The 19,729-nt window shown below is 31.3% G+C and overlaps 1 protein-coding gene and 3 long non-coding RNA genes across 5 annotated transcripts in view; 2 read left to right on the top strand and 2 right to left on the bottom strand.

Annotated features, from left to right (window-relative positions):
- Nucleotides 1–19,729, bottom strand: part of Ets98B (DNA-binding protein Ets98B) — a 35,929-nt gene that overhangs the window by 11,967 nt on the left and 4,233 nt on the right. Inside the window, exons 1-3 of one of the 2 annotated variants that reach the window (XM_090110497.1) lie at nucleotides 4,464–4,578; nucleotides 740–1,514; nucleotides 191–345 (exon numbers count right to left, since the gene is read on the bottom strand). In XM_090110497.1, the coding sequence (XP_089966623.1) occupies nucleotides 191–345; nucleotides 740–1,514 (930 nt within the window). In that variant the 5' untranslated portion in view covers nucleotides 4,464–4,578. Of the gene's footprint in view, nucleotides 1–190; nucleotides 346–739; nucleotides 1,515–4,463; nucleotides 4,579–19,729 lie in introns of those variants that run through there. The other variant, XM_090110496.1, reaches the window with a different exon arrangement.
- Nucleotides 12,078–15,172, bottom strand: LOC149902560 (uncharacterized). The gene is made up of 3 exons (XR_016457564.1): nucleotides 15,049–15,172; nucleotides 12,635–12,815; nucleotides 12,078–12,294 (listed from the first exon to the last, which is right to left on the bottom strand). It is a non-coding gene; the product is annotated as an uncharacterized LOC149902560 (long non-coding RNA).
- On the top strand, nucleotides 13,001–14,209 carry LOC149902561 (uncharacterized). The gene is made up of 2 exons (XR_016457540.1): nucleotides 13,001–13,036; nucleotides 13,364–14,209. It is a non-coding gene; the product is annotated as an uncharacterized LOC149902561 (long non-coding RNA).
- Nucleotides 15,421–16,403, top strand: LOC149902559 (uncharacterized). Its single transcript, XR_016457563.1, has 3 exons — nucleotides 15,421–15,561; nucleotides 15,713–15,885; nucleotides 16,165–16,403. It is a non-coding gene; the product is annotated as an uncharacterized LOC149902559 (long non-coding RNA).

Raw genomic sequence — 19,729 nt, 5'->3', positions numbered from 1 at the left:
AGATTCAAACAAATTGTCACAAGCTAGATACATTCAACCGTAAAATCACACAAATATAGTATCAAGGCATCATCAGTCAATCAAGTGACTGGCATAACAGTAAATCTGATTCATATTGGAAGAAAACGGAAAACGCTTTAAAAATAGAGAAAAAATTAACTGTGAATGATGAATCATGGTAAAGACATACCTGAGGAGCTCTCTGGTTGAATTCTTCTTCTGTTAACGCGACTAAAGCTGCTCCATCCATCGCGAAATATTCTGTAGGCACCATCGGTAGGTTATAATGTTGTAATGTAAACATCACCCAAGACTTGACGTCACTTGTATTCCATTGCATGGGATCTGGAGAGAATGTTAATGTTAAATACGTAGATTTTTTTACATCATACGTCATACTGAATTTTTAAGATGGTCGAAACACTTCTGGTACCATTTTCAACACACGCTTATATAATTAATGCGTTATGACATCAAACCTATAAGCGATAATCATCGAAGATCATCAATCCATTTATCAACAAATGGCTGATAAATTGCGTAATCAAACACGGTGAAGTTCTAAGAAGCGATCTAAACTCGTTGTGTTTAATCAGTTACATGGAAATATTTGATTTTTTATAATTCTGAGATGACGTTATAGAATTATTTATGTTAATAGCAGTAGTAGTATAGACATCGGCTAGGTATAGTATTTCTATGACACATATAAATGATAGCTATCCACCAAGTGACTCACCTGGTGATATACCAAGGACGGTGCATGTATTATCAACATCTCGTTTAGACTGTTCAATTGCCATTGATAGAACCCGGTCTATATCAGGTGCAGTTAACACATCATTATCTGCGCCTCCACTGCTCTCTTCCATTTTGACACTCCCTAATTCCAATGGTATTGGCCGTAAATTATGTCTCTTCTGAAACGACGTATCTTCGAGCGCTGATCTTAATAAAACGTGATCTCTGGGCTCCTCTACTTCCAACTTAGGTGTGATATACGTATGTTGTGTGTTCTCTTGTAATATCTGGTTTTCTTTTAACAGTTCTTCGATATCAATGTATTCGTCGTGTTGTGGTACTGGGGACGAGTATTGATTGTGACTTCCGTATGATACACAAGAGCCCGATGGGGATAAAGGGTATGGTGAAGCGAATCCTGGAACCGTAAGTCTGTTTGGTTCTTCTTTGATAAATACTGGTGAGTATTGGAAAGAGTTGTATGGAGAAGACGGGTGTAAAGCTACTGTTGGAATGGAACCTTCGTCTGAAGATGGAGAAGGTGTGGGATAGGCTTCAAAATCGTAAAGACGTTCAAGTAGATTATTATCTTCTGGGTATGGAGGTGGTGGTTTGGCATGTGTTGGCGGGGAATGTAGCATGGGCTCTGGCGGGGTTTCTGCACCGAGGAGGCGCAAAAGGTGGTGTATATCGGAAGGTGAAGCTGGTACTGCTCTTTCTCCCTGAGACGCTGAGGGCGGGCTATACCCGGACCTGGGCACTGTCTGTGGCATCTGTGGACAATAAAAAATAACAAATAAATACTTTGGTACACACAACACAATCCTACCTATTTCATAAATTTCAACCCACATGCGCCTACTCAGTAGTGAGAGCAAGAACAGGCTCATACACGTACTAATAATATTTATACTAATTAATAATAATTTAGAAGTCAGCAGCTTGTAGCTAGAAGCACGATTGCGTCAAACTACGTGAACTGACGCCAATCCAGATGTCTCTAAATCTTATACTTCGCTTAGTCTCAAGCTTTGTTTATTTATTTAACGTCAAAGATTTCTAAATTTAAAACTGACTCAAACATGACTAAAATAGCCTAAATAACTGTAAACTGATTTTGAATATTATTTATAACTGAATCTGTATCAGGCCGGTGTTTAATATTTATATTAAGTATGTACGCAAAGATATAAACTTACTCTCAACAAGGAGAGACCCATCTCGGCCAACAATAAAAAGGTAACTGCTTTTATAATTTCCTGAACAACAATTTACTAGGATCAAGACTGGTCAGGTCGGTTTATCTGGTTCGATGTGTCTATTAGAAAAAAATCTATTCTTTAGATCTAGTACAATAACCAGGCTAATTGTAACTGGCTTTGTGGGAATTTTATGCACGTTTTATGTGCCTTCACAAGTCACGGACGTAATTGAATATTGGAAAAAAGAAAATTAAAAAGAAAAATAATAACAGATCATAATAAAAAATATCACGGAATATTACGATTTGGTAGATAACTAAGGATTAAGGAAGTCTGTCTAATTACTAAATTTAGAACAGTACTAAAGCAAAGTACTGAATTAAGTAATTTCCAGAGTGGACGACACCTGATTAAATTGATAATTTATGATACAAATAAATTATCAGTCTTAGCATATCGTAAAATATATTAATATCCCCAAAACTAGATCATCACTATAAATTTCTTTATCGGCATTTGATATAATATTATTAATCCAATTAATTTGACAAGTGATTCCGATCACTGATAGAATCTAGCTTGATTATAATTAAAGCAATCATACCTATAAATAAATTCAAGTTTGAAGTAATAATATGTAGTTAATAGGTTATTTTTTTTAACTAATGAAAAAATATGTTTAGAGATGCTCCATTATTTTTGAAACGATAATTTAAAAATATATTTCTGTATATAGTATTTATTGGCTATATGATAATTTAAAACTATTTTTAATGCGTCATCAATCAATCACGGTAAAAAATATCAAAAATAAAAAAAATATTATGGTATTAGTCGTGGCGCCAAATCAAAATATGCGGAAATGTCTGCACCCAAAATTTTGTTTGTAGAAGAATAGAAGTTCTTAGTTTCAACATTCAAGTATTTGCGTATACAGTGGTGTGTTTTATAAATTATCTGTAAACTATTCTAGGTAGCATCAATCGTCAACAAAAAAAATATTTTTACGTTCGTAGGAACGTGAAAAAACAGTGAGAATTATAATAACCTAAAGATACTTCATATAAAGATGAAATTATGACATTATAGTGATAACGCTAAAAGTAATAATGATTTGCGTTTATCGATCTTTTCAAAACACGTAACAAAAGATAGAAATCACATTGAAAGTCAACTTCACGTTTAACAAAAAGAACAATCTCTAGACAGCTCAAATATAGTTTATATTACGCGTACAACCGATCAATTTATAAGACAGTTACAAAAAGTAATGGCTGTTTTTTTATATTAAGATGCTTAGATCATCTGGTAATGGCCGCTGGTGGCGTTTAAAAGAAAAAAAAATGATTTTAAACGGTATGATACAATAATTTTCAGCTTATAGCCGTATTGACGTCATTACTCTATTATAATATCGAATTGACATAGACGTTAGTGCGTGACTAGACAAGTCACAACCTCTTGTTACAATTTAGACGAGACCTTGAGTTTTTTACAAATAATATGGTTATTAATCCTTACTGAAATATCTATCAATAATCAATCAGTAAAGCAGAGAATAGCATGAATTCCAAGAAAACTTTTGAGGCTATAATGCAAGACATGGTTATAGGTAATTGGCGCGAATTTAAACACCAATCACAATTTAATTTTATCTCAACAAAAAAATGATACGCAAGGTTACGTTCCATTCTCTATTTATATTGTAACATAGTATTTGAAGATATCAGGGAGTTTAATTTTGGGCTACGCTATAGATTTCCAAATAGTTACTAGCCACATACCTACCTGTCAATGCATTTCATAAAAGTTACTTAAAATTAGTATGGATATTGAATAGCAGAAGTTGTTCAGAACCAAATGCAAAAACTTCAAAGGCTTCTTTGCTCAGTTACAATATTTAACATAATGTAACAATAACAATACAAATCTCGTTACTAGATGTCTCAGTGCGATTAAACTTAAATTGCCCATTAGTCTGTTGTACACTATAAAGCTGTGAGTTACAGCTTTCGAAAATACGCCAAGCGATTTCCAACATTTTGCAAATGATATAAGAATCAAAGTTGCTTGCGTTGTTGGCGTGGTAATCTGCAATATTCAGAAGTGTATCTACTACTCCTTTTATGGATGTTAAACCGAGCTCAGTGGACATTAAGAACGTGTTTGGGCATGTTTTAGCCATGTAGTTTTTGGGAATCCCAAATAAACGCTATGGGCAACCGAATAAAATAATAAAATAATCAAGAATACACGTATAACGTAATCTTAATTTATGAATTTACGTCATCTCTGCATAGCCTGATTAGCAAAAACACGGTTAACAAATCAAACACTATTCAAATTGGAAGTCCGAACGCATCGATTGCAAAATCTTTAAGTATAGAGATGACCGAATAACGGTCTGCCGTCTGACCTTAGTGACCTTTATCATTTTTGGGAACTAAACCTAGCATATTCTAAGACTCACTTGACACTCGAATTCCATTGTTCACTTGAATTAAAAACAAACGCACTCACTCGAAATGTCAGCTGTCAGGGTTGGTGCACCTTTGACGTTAGGTCCATTTTGAGGTTATGATACCGGCGTAATTGTTACACAATGTTACGTTTTTTGGCCCATGACCGCGTGTGTACCGCGAGTAGATCACACAGCCACTGAGCTCTGCGCGAGCGCACACAGCCTTTGATTCAATGAACGCCTGCGTCACGCTGGGAAATACGACCATACTAACAGCAATAGAGCCTGCATCCGAACAATACTATACAATCCATACGTCAACACGTTTTTAATTATTTTTTAATGACGTACACGAAAGGAAATAGTATTTTGTCGCGCGTTTAACATACCGTGGCTTTCTTTTTCAGTGGCCAAGGCCTTAGTCTCACTTCAGACAGTCTGTAAGCAACTTGGGGTGATATTTATGAACTATTGGGGTGATATTTATGATAATATGGAAATATTGAACTTTGCTCCTTCAAATATTTGTCAGCCAATAAATTTTATTAGAATTTTTGATGGATTTGGAATTTGCATAGTTCAAATACTTACCGGAGTGTTTATTTAAGGAAGCAAGGAATTTCAATTTGTAAGTGTTGGGCTTTTTTATAATTTTATTTATTTGTAGGTACTCAATATGAATTTGAAACATAAACATTCCATAGCCTACAAAACCCAAAGATACCATAGGGAACATTGAGATATACATATGGAGACGACACCGCCTACATCACTTATGTTCCGCTCAACATACGCCATATGGCGTAACTGCACGCTCATTTTTTATTTGTTTTAAAGTGAAACGCATCAAATATGCCTTCGTGTGTGTTACGATATTGCACAAATAATACAAATAATACGGAAAAGTGCAAAGGAATAACTTTTATCGGTAAGTACCTAACTAGATAATAATTTTTAAAACTTAGAGCAAAAAATGGCGCACAGATTTTGTTCGTGGTGTCTCCTCCATACGTAGTAATATTATCTCAATGATAGGGAAATGGAAATTTAAAGAAGACACCTTAGATCTAAAGAATTTTTTAAATTTTGATTTTTCAAATGCAATCTGGATAGTATCGATATCGATAGACTTTTTATAGCCTAGAAACAACTGAAAATAGAATAGGGTATTTCCATAAAATGCATATAAAACCAAAGAAAAACCATAATATTATGTTACCCGCCGGCTATTACAATCAAGTATTTATGATTCCAAGTAGGTACCTCATTTGTATTACAATTGAATGAATTAGTCATAGCGTATTTAACGTGTTATTTGATTGTAGAACCCCATACTGACAGTATAATTACAAATAAATTACACACACCTACAATTTAAAACTATAATATATGTACGATATGAATTATTTGTCACTAACGATATACAGTTTTAGCTGCACGTGATGCAGACTATACATGTGCATGTAGAATAATTGTCTGTGGTCAGATAGCATAGACAACGACTATAATTATGTATCTGTGGTTCTGTGATGTGGATGAAAATCGTTTTCGCGCTATAACAAAAGATCCGCTAGATATGGAGTGAAAGCATCGATATAATAATATTGTTTTGGATAAAATGAACGGATAATATCTATTTGAAGAAATTTTCAGGTCTGTTTCATGTAATTTTTAGTGTTCATTTCTCTGGCAAAGCTTATTTTAAGATTTTAAAATTTTTACTAATATTATCCTAATTATTAAACACTAACGAACAAAAATCAGAATCGATTAAGTAAGGGGACGTTAATAATTGTTCCGCTACCTTTCAAACTCAATTACAAGCGTTATGATTGGCTACACGCAATGACGTCATCACGCCTTCATTTCATTCATCGTCTAATTATAACGACAACTTAGCACGTGGGAAAACTTTTGTCCATGATATAATTGTTTACATACAACCATCCATCACGAAGGAGCATAGGTACCGTTATATCTTGCATGGAAAAATGAACCTCATGACCAGTGAATAAAGATGATAATGTTTTACATTGACGGAAAAAATGATGTGCGAATTTTTCTTAGAATTTGTCATTTGCGTAAGTTAGCATGTTAGAATCACGTTAAAATCTACAACATATTTGTAATTTAATAAATAATCCTAAGCTAAATGAAAAACCAGAATAGTCTTACGGCATAACGCATTGCTTTAGAACCGACACATTGAATACTTTTTTTTTAATTTTCATTTTTAAACGAACTTTAATGGGCACAGTCATGTATTTGAAAAAAAAAGTAACTGGCTGGTTTCCAAAGAAAAAAAACATTCCATTTTCAAATCTATTTCGAATTGGCTGAAGAATGGAAATTATATCATTCGCGCCTCTTTCCTTGTTATTGCTATTAGTTTTCGAAAAAATAAGTGTTCAGTGAAAGGTAAACAAAGAATAATTTGCAGCATCATACAGGCCGAGTACAAGGAAAATGTTGAGGAAATACTAATCATGTATATGTAACAGATTTATTAGAATGTTTTTGTGTTACGTATTAGTAATGACGTTCATATTGACGAACTTTTTTATTAATCACGATGGGATTTTTAAGAGATCAGTATTAAAATCTTATTAAATTTACTTTCTTATTATTTCTATTAACCACAAAATTGGAAGCAGAATTAAGTTATTGTTCTTTAGGTACACAAAATCAGAATCTATTTGACATCGAAATTTTACATATTCTACAATAAACGATTATACTTTTTGTATGTATACAGTATACACTACACTCTATATAAGTACAAACCTAGTAAATATACTAAACAATACCCTCATATAGTAAAATGCCATTACATATGGTTGCAATACTAAGTATGCACACAGCATAACAATATTCGATATAAAACTAAGGGCTTGAGAGTTGAGAACGCATGTTATCTAATCCATAGGCAACGTGGTATGAATAAGAATCAAATCTATTAATACAAAGCCTTATGTAATCGGAATTGCCAATAGACTGTCATACAAACACCCACACGTTATTTTTAATATGTAACTATCAAGTACAGTGAGGTATGTATGAAAAAATCGGATAAACCTGATTATTTTTTGAGCTTTTTTCGTCTACGTGACTGAGGGCGTGGTTTGTCCAATGTTTATTTGTTTGAAGTTAAGTGAATATTGTTTAAGTGTATGACAAATTGCACAAAAAATGTAGTTTAGCTTTAGCCGTTAGTAATAAAATCATAGTTCGAAATATTTTCTTTTACAAAAAGCTACGTACTTAGTTCAAAGTTCAAGATACAAATTTAATGTAGGTATTAAAAAAAACTTAATCACAAAACTATAAGAAATTGATACGTTTTAAGTTACATACGCAAATTTTTGATATCGGTACTTTGAACTGTCTGTCAGTATAAAATTTATTACATTATACATTTCACGCGTTTCCAACGTGTTTAATGTTGTGGCATTGTGATTATTCTGTGAAAGATAATATTTTGTGAAAGTTTTATAATTAAACTAGCGGTCCGCCCCGGCTTCGCCCGTGGTAGGTACATATTTACGTTTTCTCTACATAAGAACCATCATCGTACTTCAAGGAATATAATAAAAAAAGAATTATCGAAATCGGTTCAGCCGTTCTCGAGTTATGCGCTTACCAACACATTTTGCGATTCATTTTTATATATAAGATTAAAAGTAGGTAAATATAAATAAAAAGCACCATGTTAAACAAGCTAATAAGTTTTTACATGCTAAAGAATATTATTACAAAATAATTTAATAATTTTATAGATTGAAAATAATTTGTACATTTTTTTTTTATTACGACTTCGTTAGATTTCGCCTTGCAGATGTGTTGTGTATAAAAAGACCTTCCGTTTTTTCTAAACATTGAAAATTCCTATTATGTATTTCATATACTCACAATAATATGTATGATAATAATTGATAAACATAAATTACAGTAAAGTAAGAGTTAAGTAAGCAACGATAACAATTCTTGTTACTTTATTGGCCAGAAAAGAAACAAAGAATACGATAATTTTGAAATGATGTAAGAAAATAATAACAACTGCAACGCCTCCTCAAGCTTTTTCTTGACATTTCAAAATAAACATTTTACTTATCAATCATTAGTCAAATATACCCGAGTCCCGACATGCTTTTACGATAAATATAAGTAATTATATACCTGAATGAAATATCCATTTGAGCAATCCACAAAGTACGCCATTGTTAAAAAAACCAACAACAAAAAAACGATAATAATTTATTACAATAACGTGTTACTTCTTGCGTTATTATCAAATAAAGTATTCAAATATAAAATCATAAATTCGATAAGTTTAAATTTATCGAACGTGTTATCGTGTTGAACAAAGTTCACGTGTGATAAGATTTACTATCTTATCACACGTGAACGTTGTACATTGTATCTATACGCTGCGCATTTCTGTCACATATGGAGAAAATAAATGACGTCAAACTAATTGATTTATGACACATGTGTTAACTTATTTATGCTGACACATTTTAAGTTGAATTTTCACCAAAAAATATCGTTATCTCTAGAAATCACCTTTGTACTTATTTTGCATGAATAGGCATTTTTTTATAAACAGTTTAATTAAAAGCTCTATGTATCACTGTCAATAAGGTGATCTATAAATTAATATACAGAGACTGGATTACCACTTAAAAAGCCTTCTGTCATTTAATATTTTAAAAGATAGATAAAATAATAATTTTAGAAGATTCTTTATAATATCCAGAATTCATCAAAATATTAATATAGAGCAAAAAATAAATAGAGAGCATTAATCTATACTAATATAATAAAGCTGAAGAGTTTGTTTGAACACGCTAATCTCAGAAACTACTGGTCCGATTTGAAAAATTCTTTCGGTGTTAGATAGCCCATTTATCGGGGAAGGCTATAGGTTATATTATATCATCACGCTAAGACCAACAGGAGCGGAGCACTGCGGGTGAAACCGCGGGGCACAGCTAGTACTTTATATCACATATCCTAAAAGAAATTGTATTTCCGTAGTCATTCTACATATCCTATCTATTTCATATATTTTGTTGACGAATCCATGAGTCAATCAAAGTATTACTTGCGTGTAAATTAATAGAATATAATATATTATAATAACAATATTTTCCTCTAACTGATCTTATTTCCAAGCAATCGCGTGAGCATAATCATTAAGTATTTTAGGAATGAATTCAGGACATGATACTAGATGACAATAAATCTAACTAAATCCTATTCGTTAGTACGCATAAATTGTGGTTGAACTCAGAGTATCCGTTAATCAAGGACGTTCTAACGCATTATATTACTAATACTTCAAATTATATATTCGTCACTTGAGACAATTTTTCTTTATGTACAAGACAAAGCAAATTGAGCGTGACTTTTTCACACGACGATCCGTATGCAAGTATGTAATGCAATGTAGGTACACATAATTAGAACCTTATTTATACTAATTGTAGCAATACACGAACAGAATTCTTACATAGAAGAAAACGAAAAATACCTATCAACTCAAAATTAAATTTTTCTTCAATCTACATTTTTTCTGGAAATTTTTCAAGTACGTAGTACATTCTATCTCGATGAATACAATATCTTTATTTTTCAGCTCTATATAATTACTACGTCAAATTCCATAAGTACCCAAAAGATACGTAGGTACATTAAATCGTTTATTTCCAAATAAGAAACTAAAACCTAATCGTTTGAATTGTATAACATTCCGTAGCGACAAAGCTCAAATCGTGCGCTTGGAACAGGTCTCAAGGTTTGGTTTTCCCGCTTCAAAACAAAATGGCGGACGCATGCGCGCTCATCGAATGAATAAACTTAGTTTTTTTAATTGATCTTATCTTGTATAATTTAATATAGTAATTCTAATTTGTAATTTATATCATGTGTGTTTTGGAAACAAAAAAAAATAAGTTAGATAACATACTTTTATCCGAGATATTTTTATGACAGCAAAAAAATTAGCGACTTCGGGAAAATGAATTCAATTTTTTTCTATAGAAAGAATCACATAATACCTATATTTTTAAAGCTATTCTCTTTATTTAGGTAGGTAGTGTAATATAAGTGTAGTGTAATTGTATTTAATGAAATAAAATAAAACATATTACATATATCGAGCTAACAATAGAACACGCCTATATTTACTACGTCGATTTTCCCTTCCGCTATAGGTAGTTAGCAATTTAATACAAAAACAACGAGATCAGTAATTAGGCCCGAAGCCTAAAGGACATGCGAACAAAGCCAAACCAGTTCTGGGGGGTAACCGGCACCTTTAGAATAACAGTCTTATTATGGGTACGTTTTGTTGCGTTCACAAAATAATCTTACTTTTTTGGCACCGGGACCTTCTAAAACATATGAAAACCAATTGCAACAAGACTGTTTCGAGCGGTTTCGAGACGTCAATCGAAAAATTGGAACCGGCACGCTCTCTTTGACATTAAGCATTCTTGTTATAATGTCAATAATGACAGTTTTAAGCAATTTTAGTGAAGTTGTAAATATGGAACTTTTATAACATTATTTTGAATATTATTAAAAGAATACACATCAAATTTAAGTGAAACGTATGTAGTTGGAAATCTATTTAATAAATGAAGCTTTTAAAGAAGATAATACATTTATTATATTAAAAATGCAAAATTAACATAACTACATCGGGTTGTTCCAAGAAAAGGCTTCAAACCTTTTGATTTAAGAAGAATCGTGTAAACAATTTATTATTGCGAAGTGCGCAATCATCACGAGTCTCTATGAGATATGGGGGCAGCATATGAACAATCTTAAAATACAATAATTATAACCTACAGATTTATCTGTGTAAGATAAAAGTAATGTAAGTACCTACCATACCCAATGCAAATCTTAAGAGTATATTTAAAAATACGTTTGTTTATGTACACATTCTCCACTTGTTATTTCTCTATATAATAAAATGCAATTTAATGGTTTGAGTTTGAGTTTGAATGCACTACCCATATTATACTTATGTTAGGGATCTCATTTAATTTTGAGAAGTAATACCATTATTTATTTCCAGGTTCTACAATCAATTCCGAGCACTAGGGATAAGATTACCCAGCGTAACCACATGGAAGCATTGATAGTATTCAAGAAACTATAAAGTGCCAGCGCAACATGAATATATTTTTTTCAATAGGAAGCAATATCATGCTTTAAATGTATTAGTGCAATTAAAAACATATTTTATAAATCCAAAATCTTTATTTAGTCCTTTTTATTTATTCATTGACAAAACATTTGCTCCTTTACTTCTCTTGATAACATTTATATATATATAGAAATGTAATAAAACATGGAATTATTTGAAAATAGATTCAATTCTATTTTGATTAAATATTAATTAAAAACAACGAGGTATATTACTCAAATCCAAATTTGTAAGTAAATAGCATATTAAAAAGACCCTTGATTAAAAAAATAAAGTCTTATTTATAATACCAGCCTTTAAAACTTAAAATGCAATAAACAAAAACTTTATATTTACATCACAATGAATAATTCCTGCACTAATAGTTTAATGGTATTTATATTTTTATTTTAAATTTAAATCAATTATTGTATTTGCATAATATAGAGTAGATAAATAATTCAAAAACTTGCAGTACTTATGTATACTTTTAATTTCATTTTTATTAAACTTAAAATGAAAACAATGTAGGTACTATATTAAGGTACAATTAAATTTTTACATTTTCTTTGAATATTTTAAGTGTAGACATGGTGGCGCCTCCCCCAACTTGAAGTTCTCACTACCACATGATCATCTCCCAAGCCGGTACGTCCTTGTTCAATGTTCGGGCAAGCCGGCAATCAACACAACTGTGAAAGATAAATTAGATTTAAACTGATTCTTTGTTGCTTTAAAATTTAATAAGTACATTTAATATGTTTACTTTTATTATTAAAGGGCTTGTCATGGTGTATGTAATTTAAGATGTTTTTTTAAACAATGTCGGTATAGTTTGTTAAATAATAAATACTTTATTTATTAATCATTTTTCAAGTATTTTAACATTTTAGTTGTTTATCTTGCAATTCTTAATATCGTATAAAAAAAAAGTTAAATGTGTAGTCGTGTAATTCCTTACAAAACTGTTAATATAAGTAGCTTCTAACCAAACATAGATAGGTTTGCTTATAAATTAATATAAATATTTACTTTTGACCAGCTGCTCTAGTTTTTGTGAACTCCCAAATCATTTGCACTTAAACTTTCAGCAGAGAATTCTATCAACTTCGTCTCATCATAACTTTTACCTCGTTGGGAGTTATTCATGTACCTATCTTTGTCTGTGTAATTTCGGGGTCAGGGAGCTTCGCGCACTCTGCACAATGTTCTGCTGTAAGTTAACCCTATTCTTGGTACTGTGTACAATTTGATACATTCAACTTTAAAAAAATCCCGAGAATTTATCTAACGTTTTTTTTTACTTTTATTATTTAATATGGTACAAAATATATTTATGCTCAAAAAATAAAAACTTTTGAAGTGCTTGCAACACTAAAATCGTCAGTAGAGCGCAAGATGGTGGACCGATCGAATGCGTCTACGCATCGCAAAGTAAGATTATAGATTATTTATTATATTTTGTTAAAATTGTTTTCAAAACTCATCTAATATAAAAAGCTTGTTATATATTCTAACTACTAACGTTATTTTCCAATACCTAAATAAATTGTTAGTGCATGTAATCTTCATTGTTTTTCAAGTGTAGCAAATATGATACATTGCTAGATAGCGAACATTCTACATATTTTTAGCTGTGTATCAAATATGTGACATTGCCAGATTTGTAGAGATGTACTATTTCGTTTTGTTTTCCAAATCGATTATAGCCAAGGGGCCAAAATGTAGTCATTATGTATGTAAATTATTATTTTTTTACAGGTAATTTCTCACTTAAACACGCAACAACAAAGAAGAGCTCGGCAAGTCGTAGCTCTTGTTCTAAAACCGGGAGCAAAATCAGATTTGGTCGAAATGATACTTCTGAGGACGAAGTTCAATATTTCTCCCGCCTTCCTTACTCTGATAGCAGTTCGCCACCTCCATCATTGCCATCTTCAATAGAAAACCTAAATCTTCTCTAAGATGACGATATTGAGGTCAATGAAATAGTCGCTTCAAAGTCTTTAGTACAAGCATACAGTCAACATTCAATTCAGTCACCATTGATTAATCCTTGTTCGCCATCAATTTTATCGCCTAATCCATTAGCAACTGAGACCAGATCTTCGTGTCCGATACCATCACCTTCATCGCCATCTGTACTAGCTGCACCCTCACAATTAACTTCACCGCGAGTTAGTAACTTGAAGCGGCATCATCAGTCACCACCAACGTCGCCATTATTTGCAAATTTTCCTTCAACGTCTACTCGTTCAAAGAGACCTAAACTTGTCACAGTAAAACGCAAAGCAATACCACCTAAAAGGTTAACACCTAAATGGGATCGGTTCAAATTTACTGGTTGTGCAGAAGTAGATGAAATCGTGTTTGAGCCAAGTGAAGAGAAAAGCCCAATTGAATATTTCGGCATGTTCTTTTCTTATAACATAATTTCTCTCCTAGTGCAACAAACAAATTTATATAGCACACAATTAAAGGGTCATTCAATAAATGTTACAGAAAATGATATCAAAGATTTTCTGGCAATTCTTGTATAATATATGGGTATTCATAAATTACCAGCTTATACAGATTATTGGGCTAAACATACGCGAAGCAACAAAGTAGCTGATATAATGACTCTGAAGAAGTTCCAATTACTGAGGCGTCACTTGCATTTTAATGACAATTTGAAAGACGATTGTGAGACTGATTTTTTACTTTATTGTATTGATTGATCTCAATTTACTAATCATTAAGATTTAAGATTAATAACATAAGTACTAAGGCTGTTAATTATCCTAATTTTATATGTCTGTAGAAGAACATAATAATTTTATATTTTACTAGAGGTCCGCCGCGGCTTCGCCCGTGGTACATATTTCGCAATAAAAGGTAGCCTATGTCCTTTCTCGGGTATCAAAATATCACCGTACCAAATTTCATGCAAATTGGTTCAGTAGTTTAGGCGTGATTGAGTAACAGACAGACAGACAGAGTTACTTTCGCATTTATAATATTAGTAATAGTATAGATTTTTTGTTATTTTACGAAGAATATTGACATTTTAAGTTTTGTTTTGTTACAAGTATTTTATTAAAAAAACTGATTTGTTTGGCACTGAAAAGTTGGCATTGTAGCAAATTAGATACATAGATTTTATAGTGTTGATTGTTAAGGGCTTGGCAATGTATCTAATATGTTACACTCAATAAATGACAATTTACTGACATTAAATTTTTTTTATTATTTTTTACCCCTTCTATAGCCACATACAAACATATTAAATAAGTTTTTTTTTCAATTAAAAAAAAAAATTTTCTTGCCAAGTATAGGGTTAAATAAAAATTACTTCAATTAAGTAACAATAATCAAAACAGACGAAATCATGTAAAAACCAAAACTTTATTCTATATCTCTGTAGTCTGTTATCATAAATCGTCCTTACTCGTACTTTATCTTACCTTGCTATTTCAATATTGCTTTTTCGCACTTTCTCATTTATCCAGAGATGAGATTCACATATTTATGTTTAAGTTTATCTGAAATTTTAGATAATAATATGAATTAAGAGGACAGTGACATGACATTTTGATTTTTGACGTTTAATGTTCGATAAAAATCATTACGACTTGGCCTAAAAGCCTCGTAGCCAAGCCATTAATCTTAAAAAAATAGACAAAACTTCGGAATTCATTCGCTCTTTGGACATTGTAGGCAATCGTATAGTAATCATGTTGAAAAGGCTCCCGGTACCAAAATAAAGTAAGATTATTTTGTGAACTCAACAAAACAAGGTTGTTATTATAAAAATGGCGGTGATTGAAAATTAAACGTCAAAAATCCAAATGTCATAATCACTGTCCTCGTATTATTATCTAAAATTTGGATAAATCAAATTGAAAAATTGCGAAAGATAAGTAATATGCATTAAAGAATGCATGAAAGAGGCATGAAAGAGCAATTGAAATAGCAAGGTAAGATAATATATACGAGTAATAAATATATCTAAAACATTGGACGATTTATGATAACACAGATATATTTTTACGAATAAAGTATTGGTTTTTGCATGATTTCGTCTGTTTTGATTATTGTTAATTGAAGTAATTTTTATTTAACTTGCAGCAGAACATTGTGCAGAGTGCGCGAAGCTCCTTGACCCTGAAGTTACAAAGAAAAGGTACATAAATAACTCCCAACGAGTTAAAAGTTATGCTGAGACGAAGTTGATAGAATTCTCTGAAAGTATAAGTGCAAATGATTTGGGAGTTCACAAAAACTAGAGCAGCTGGTCAAAAGTAAATATTTATATTAATTTATAAGCAAACCTATCTATGTTTGGTTAGAAGCTACTTATATTAAAAGTTTTCTAAGGCATTGTACCTACACATTTAAGTTTTTTTTAATACAATATTAAGGTATTTAACAAACCATACCGACATTGTTTAAAAAACTTCTTTTTAGACGTTTACATACACCATGACAAGCCCTTTAATAATAAAAGTAAACATATTAAATGTACTTATTAAATTTTAAAGCAACAAAGAATCAGTTTAAGTCCAATTTATCTTTCACAGTTGTGTTGATTGCCGGCTTGCCCAAACATTGAACAAGGAAGTACCGGCTTGGGAGATGATCATGTGGTAGAAGAACTTCAAGTTGGGGGAGGCGCCACCATGTCTACAGTCTACACTTAAAATATTCATATTTGTATCATACATCTGAAAATGTAAAAATTTAATTGTACCTTAATATAGTACCTACATTGTTTTCATTTTAAGTTTAATAAAAATGAAATTAAAAGTATACATAAGTACTGCAAGTTTTTAAATTATTTATCTACTCTTTATTATGCAAATACAATAATTGATTTAAATTTAAAATAAAAATATAAATACCATTAATCTATTAGTGTAGGAATTATTCATTGTGATGTAAATGTAAAGTTTTTGTTTATTGAATTTTAAGTTTTAAAGGCTGGTACTATAAATAAAACTTAATTTTTTTTAATCAAGGGTGTTTTTAATATGCTATTTACTTACAAATTTGGATTTGAGTTATATATATCTACCTAATTGTTTTTAATAAATATTTAAGCTAAATAGAATTGAATCTAATTTCGAATACTTCCATGTTTTATCACTTTTTTTTATATAAATGATATTAAGAGAAGTAAAGGAGCAAAAGATTTGTCAATAAATAAATAAAAAGGACTAAATAAAGATTTTGGATTTATAAATGTTTTTTATTGCACTTAAACATTTAAAGTAAGTATGATTATTGCTTCCTATTGAAAAAATATATTCATGTTGCGCTGGCACTATGGCTTCTTGAATACTATCAATGCTTCCATGTGGTTACTCTGGGTAATCTTATTCCTAGTGCTCGGAATTGATTGTAGAATCTGGAAATAAATAATGGTTTTATTTCTCAAAATTAAATGAGATCCTTAACAACAGATTACATAAGTATAATATGGGTAGTGTTTTTGAGTGTAGATTTACTTTTATAGTCTTATATTCTATATAGGTAAATAATAACATGATAAAATATATTGAATCATGAAGAAATAATAAACAATCTTTTATAGATTTACATTAAGTATTAGATAAAATTTATGTTTAGGGAATAAGTAGAGTTGCATTTTATTATACAGAGAAATAACAAGTGGAGAATGTGTACTTATACAGACGTATTTTTAAATAGATTTGCATTGGGTATGGTACTTACATTATATGGTACTTACACAGATAAATCTGTAGGTTATATTGTATTTTCAAATTGTTCATATGATGCCCCCATATCTCATAGGGACTCGTGATGATTACGCACTTGTTTACTATTTAGGTACACGATTCTTCTTAAATCAAAAGGTTTGAAGCCTTTTCTTCGAACAAGCCGATGTAAAGTTCTATTATTACCTGATAACTGTCAAATTGTCAAATAGATCGCAGTTCGCACCGGTCCCAATAATTGAGTGAACTATTACGAGTGACGTCATCAAAATTGCTAGAAAGACAAAATCAGTTTAACGCTGCAACAAGCTTGCGTTAAGGGTGTCACGGTACGAAAAGACATAGTAATGTTATAATAAGCTTGCTATAAGAGATGCCGGTTACCCCCCTGGAGGTACACACAGATATACAAACAAGGTCGTTACTTGTACTTAATTGTAACTCTGACGCAAGTTCCCTTTCACTTACTCTATTGGACCCATAAGTAAAGCGATTATGAATATATAATAGCCAGTTTATTGTAAGGTGCCATAAATTAAAGCTTTAAACATAATGTTTAATTTGAAGTTGTTAAACTTTCAAATATATCAAAACATTGGCTTGTATGCTGGTAGCCCAACAATTATTATGCTTATTAATAACAACAAACAGTGAACTAGGTATACATAATTGAAGTGAAACTTCTTTATCGGGGTTGGAAAAAAAATTAGTGTAACATTTTTTCGTTACGCGTGACATTTTTCCGTTACGCGCCATCTTGTTCTTATCCCTACCACGCGTGATTCGACGTATTTCTGTCAAGTTGCATATAATAAATTATTTTTTGAAAAATAAGGTTATAAAGAAGTTTCACTTCTTACGTGTGTACACTAGTACACGCACACATTTTTTTTATCAATTTCGTCAGTTTTCCTATAGCTCTATAAATATACAACGAGTAGGTGGAAAACCAAAAGCGCAGCGCGTATCTATATTTTTATAGGTGTATTAGGTTGTTGCAGTTTATCACCTTATGTAATCAAATAGGCTATATCTTAATGATTTACTTGTATCATGAGGATCAATTCTCATGTTATTTGATTGAGAGAAAATTTGATTAGTTGGTAGTTAATTGAGCGCTATCGTAGCGTAGGTCACCTAACTTTTATAATATTTCAGAATTAAAATGCTGTAACAACACTTGATTAGACCATAAATTTTATTTAATATGATAATGTAAATATTGCATACGTTAATATTTGTGAATCATCTTTGTCACGTGCCCATATTCTATTCCAAAACATGGGTATTATTCCTATATTTAGTTAAAAATTAGCGTACACATGCTATTGGCGTTTGCAGTATGTCAATTTGTCCCTATATTTGTGACACTTTTATTTGTTCAAATGTCTGAAAGTGGAAGTTATCGTTCTTGTGAAAAGTAACCAATAACGAAATATAAGTTAGGAACCTTTTTTTTACTCAATTAAACTTTATTAATAACTAGCTGTTCCCCGCGGTTTCACCCGCATTGCTCCGCTCCTGTTGGTCTTAGTGTGATGATATTATATAGCCAAACAACAGCCTTCCTCTATAAATGGGCTATATCTAACACCGAAATAATTTTTCAAATCGGACCAGTAGTTCCCGAGATAAGCGCGTTCAAACAAACAAACTCTTCAGCTTTATAATATTAGTATAGATGGATAAAGCTTGTCATGGAGTGGACTGCCTCTTACAAAATTTTACTATCTACTTTTACTTTATGGAATAGAGTTTTTTTACATATGTAGTGTGTAATAACAGAATTCCCTACATTTCTATTTTAGCCTTATAACAAAAACTTATAGCGAGCACATAGCCATGACTGTTTCATTTATCGTGGATTTTTATCCATTGTATACAAAATCCAAGGAGTATTTGTACCAATTTTTATGACCTAACAACAATTACCTACAGTCTAGACTAAAATACACAAAAACCGAACGAACATAATGACTTTTCGATAGCCGTCTGACTCATAGGGTTTCTAAATCACAAGAGAATTCGTAATATTCATCTTAAAGTTTCCTTGTGTAGCAGAAGGCTTTCGCAATGCTATGATTCATAACAATCTTATAGAAATTCGTTTAAGGTAGAAGGGATTTTTTATAAAGGAATATTATGACATCATACGAATGTTTTCACTTCAATACTAAGAACTTGAGCTAATTAATAAACAATGTGACCATTTTACAGTTTATTATAGAATAATGCCAGCTTTTACTTCATTCTGTTATTGGAATGTGCATTGTCAGCTTGGTCGTTTATTAATTAACTACCCAGCCAAGTTACTTCCTTGGTTCTTTCTTCTTATTTTCCGTGTCTTCCCTTATCTATGTCTATTGATTTAAGAGGTCAATATTGAACGTTACTTTAATTGTAACAT

The sequence above is a fragment of the Colias eurytheme genome, chromosome 15 (assembly GCF_061535395.1).
Source record: "Colias eurytheme isolate Ceu_HAF_F1 chromosome 15, ilColEury1 Martin Lab GWU primary, whole genome shotgun sequence".
NCBI classification, from domain to species: Eukaryota; Metazoa; Arthropoda; class Insecta; order Lepidoptera; family Pieridae; genus Colias; species Colias eurytheme.
This window is presented reverse-complemented; position numbering and strand designations above follow the sequence as displayed.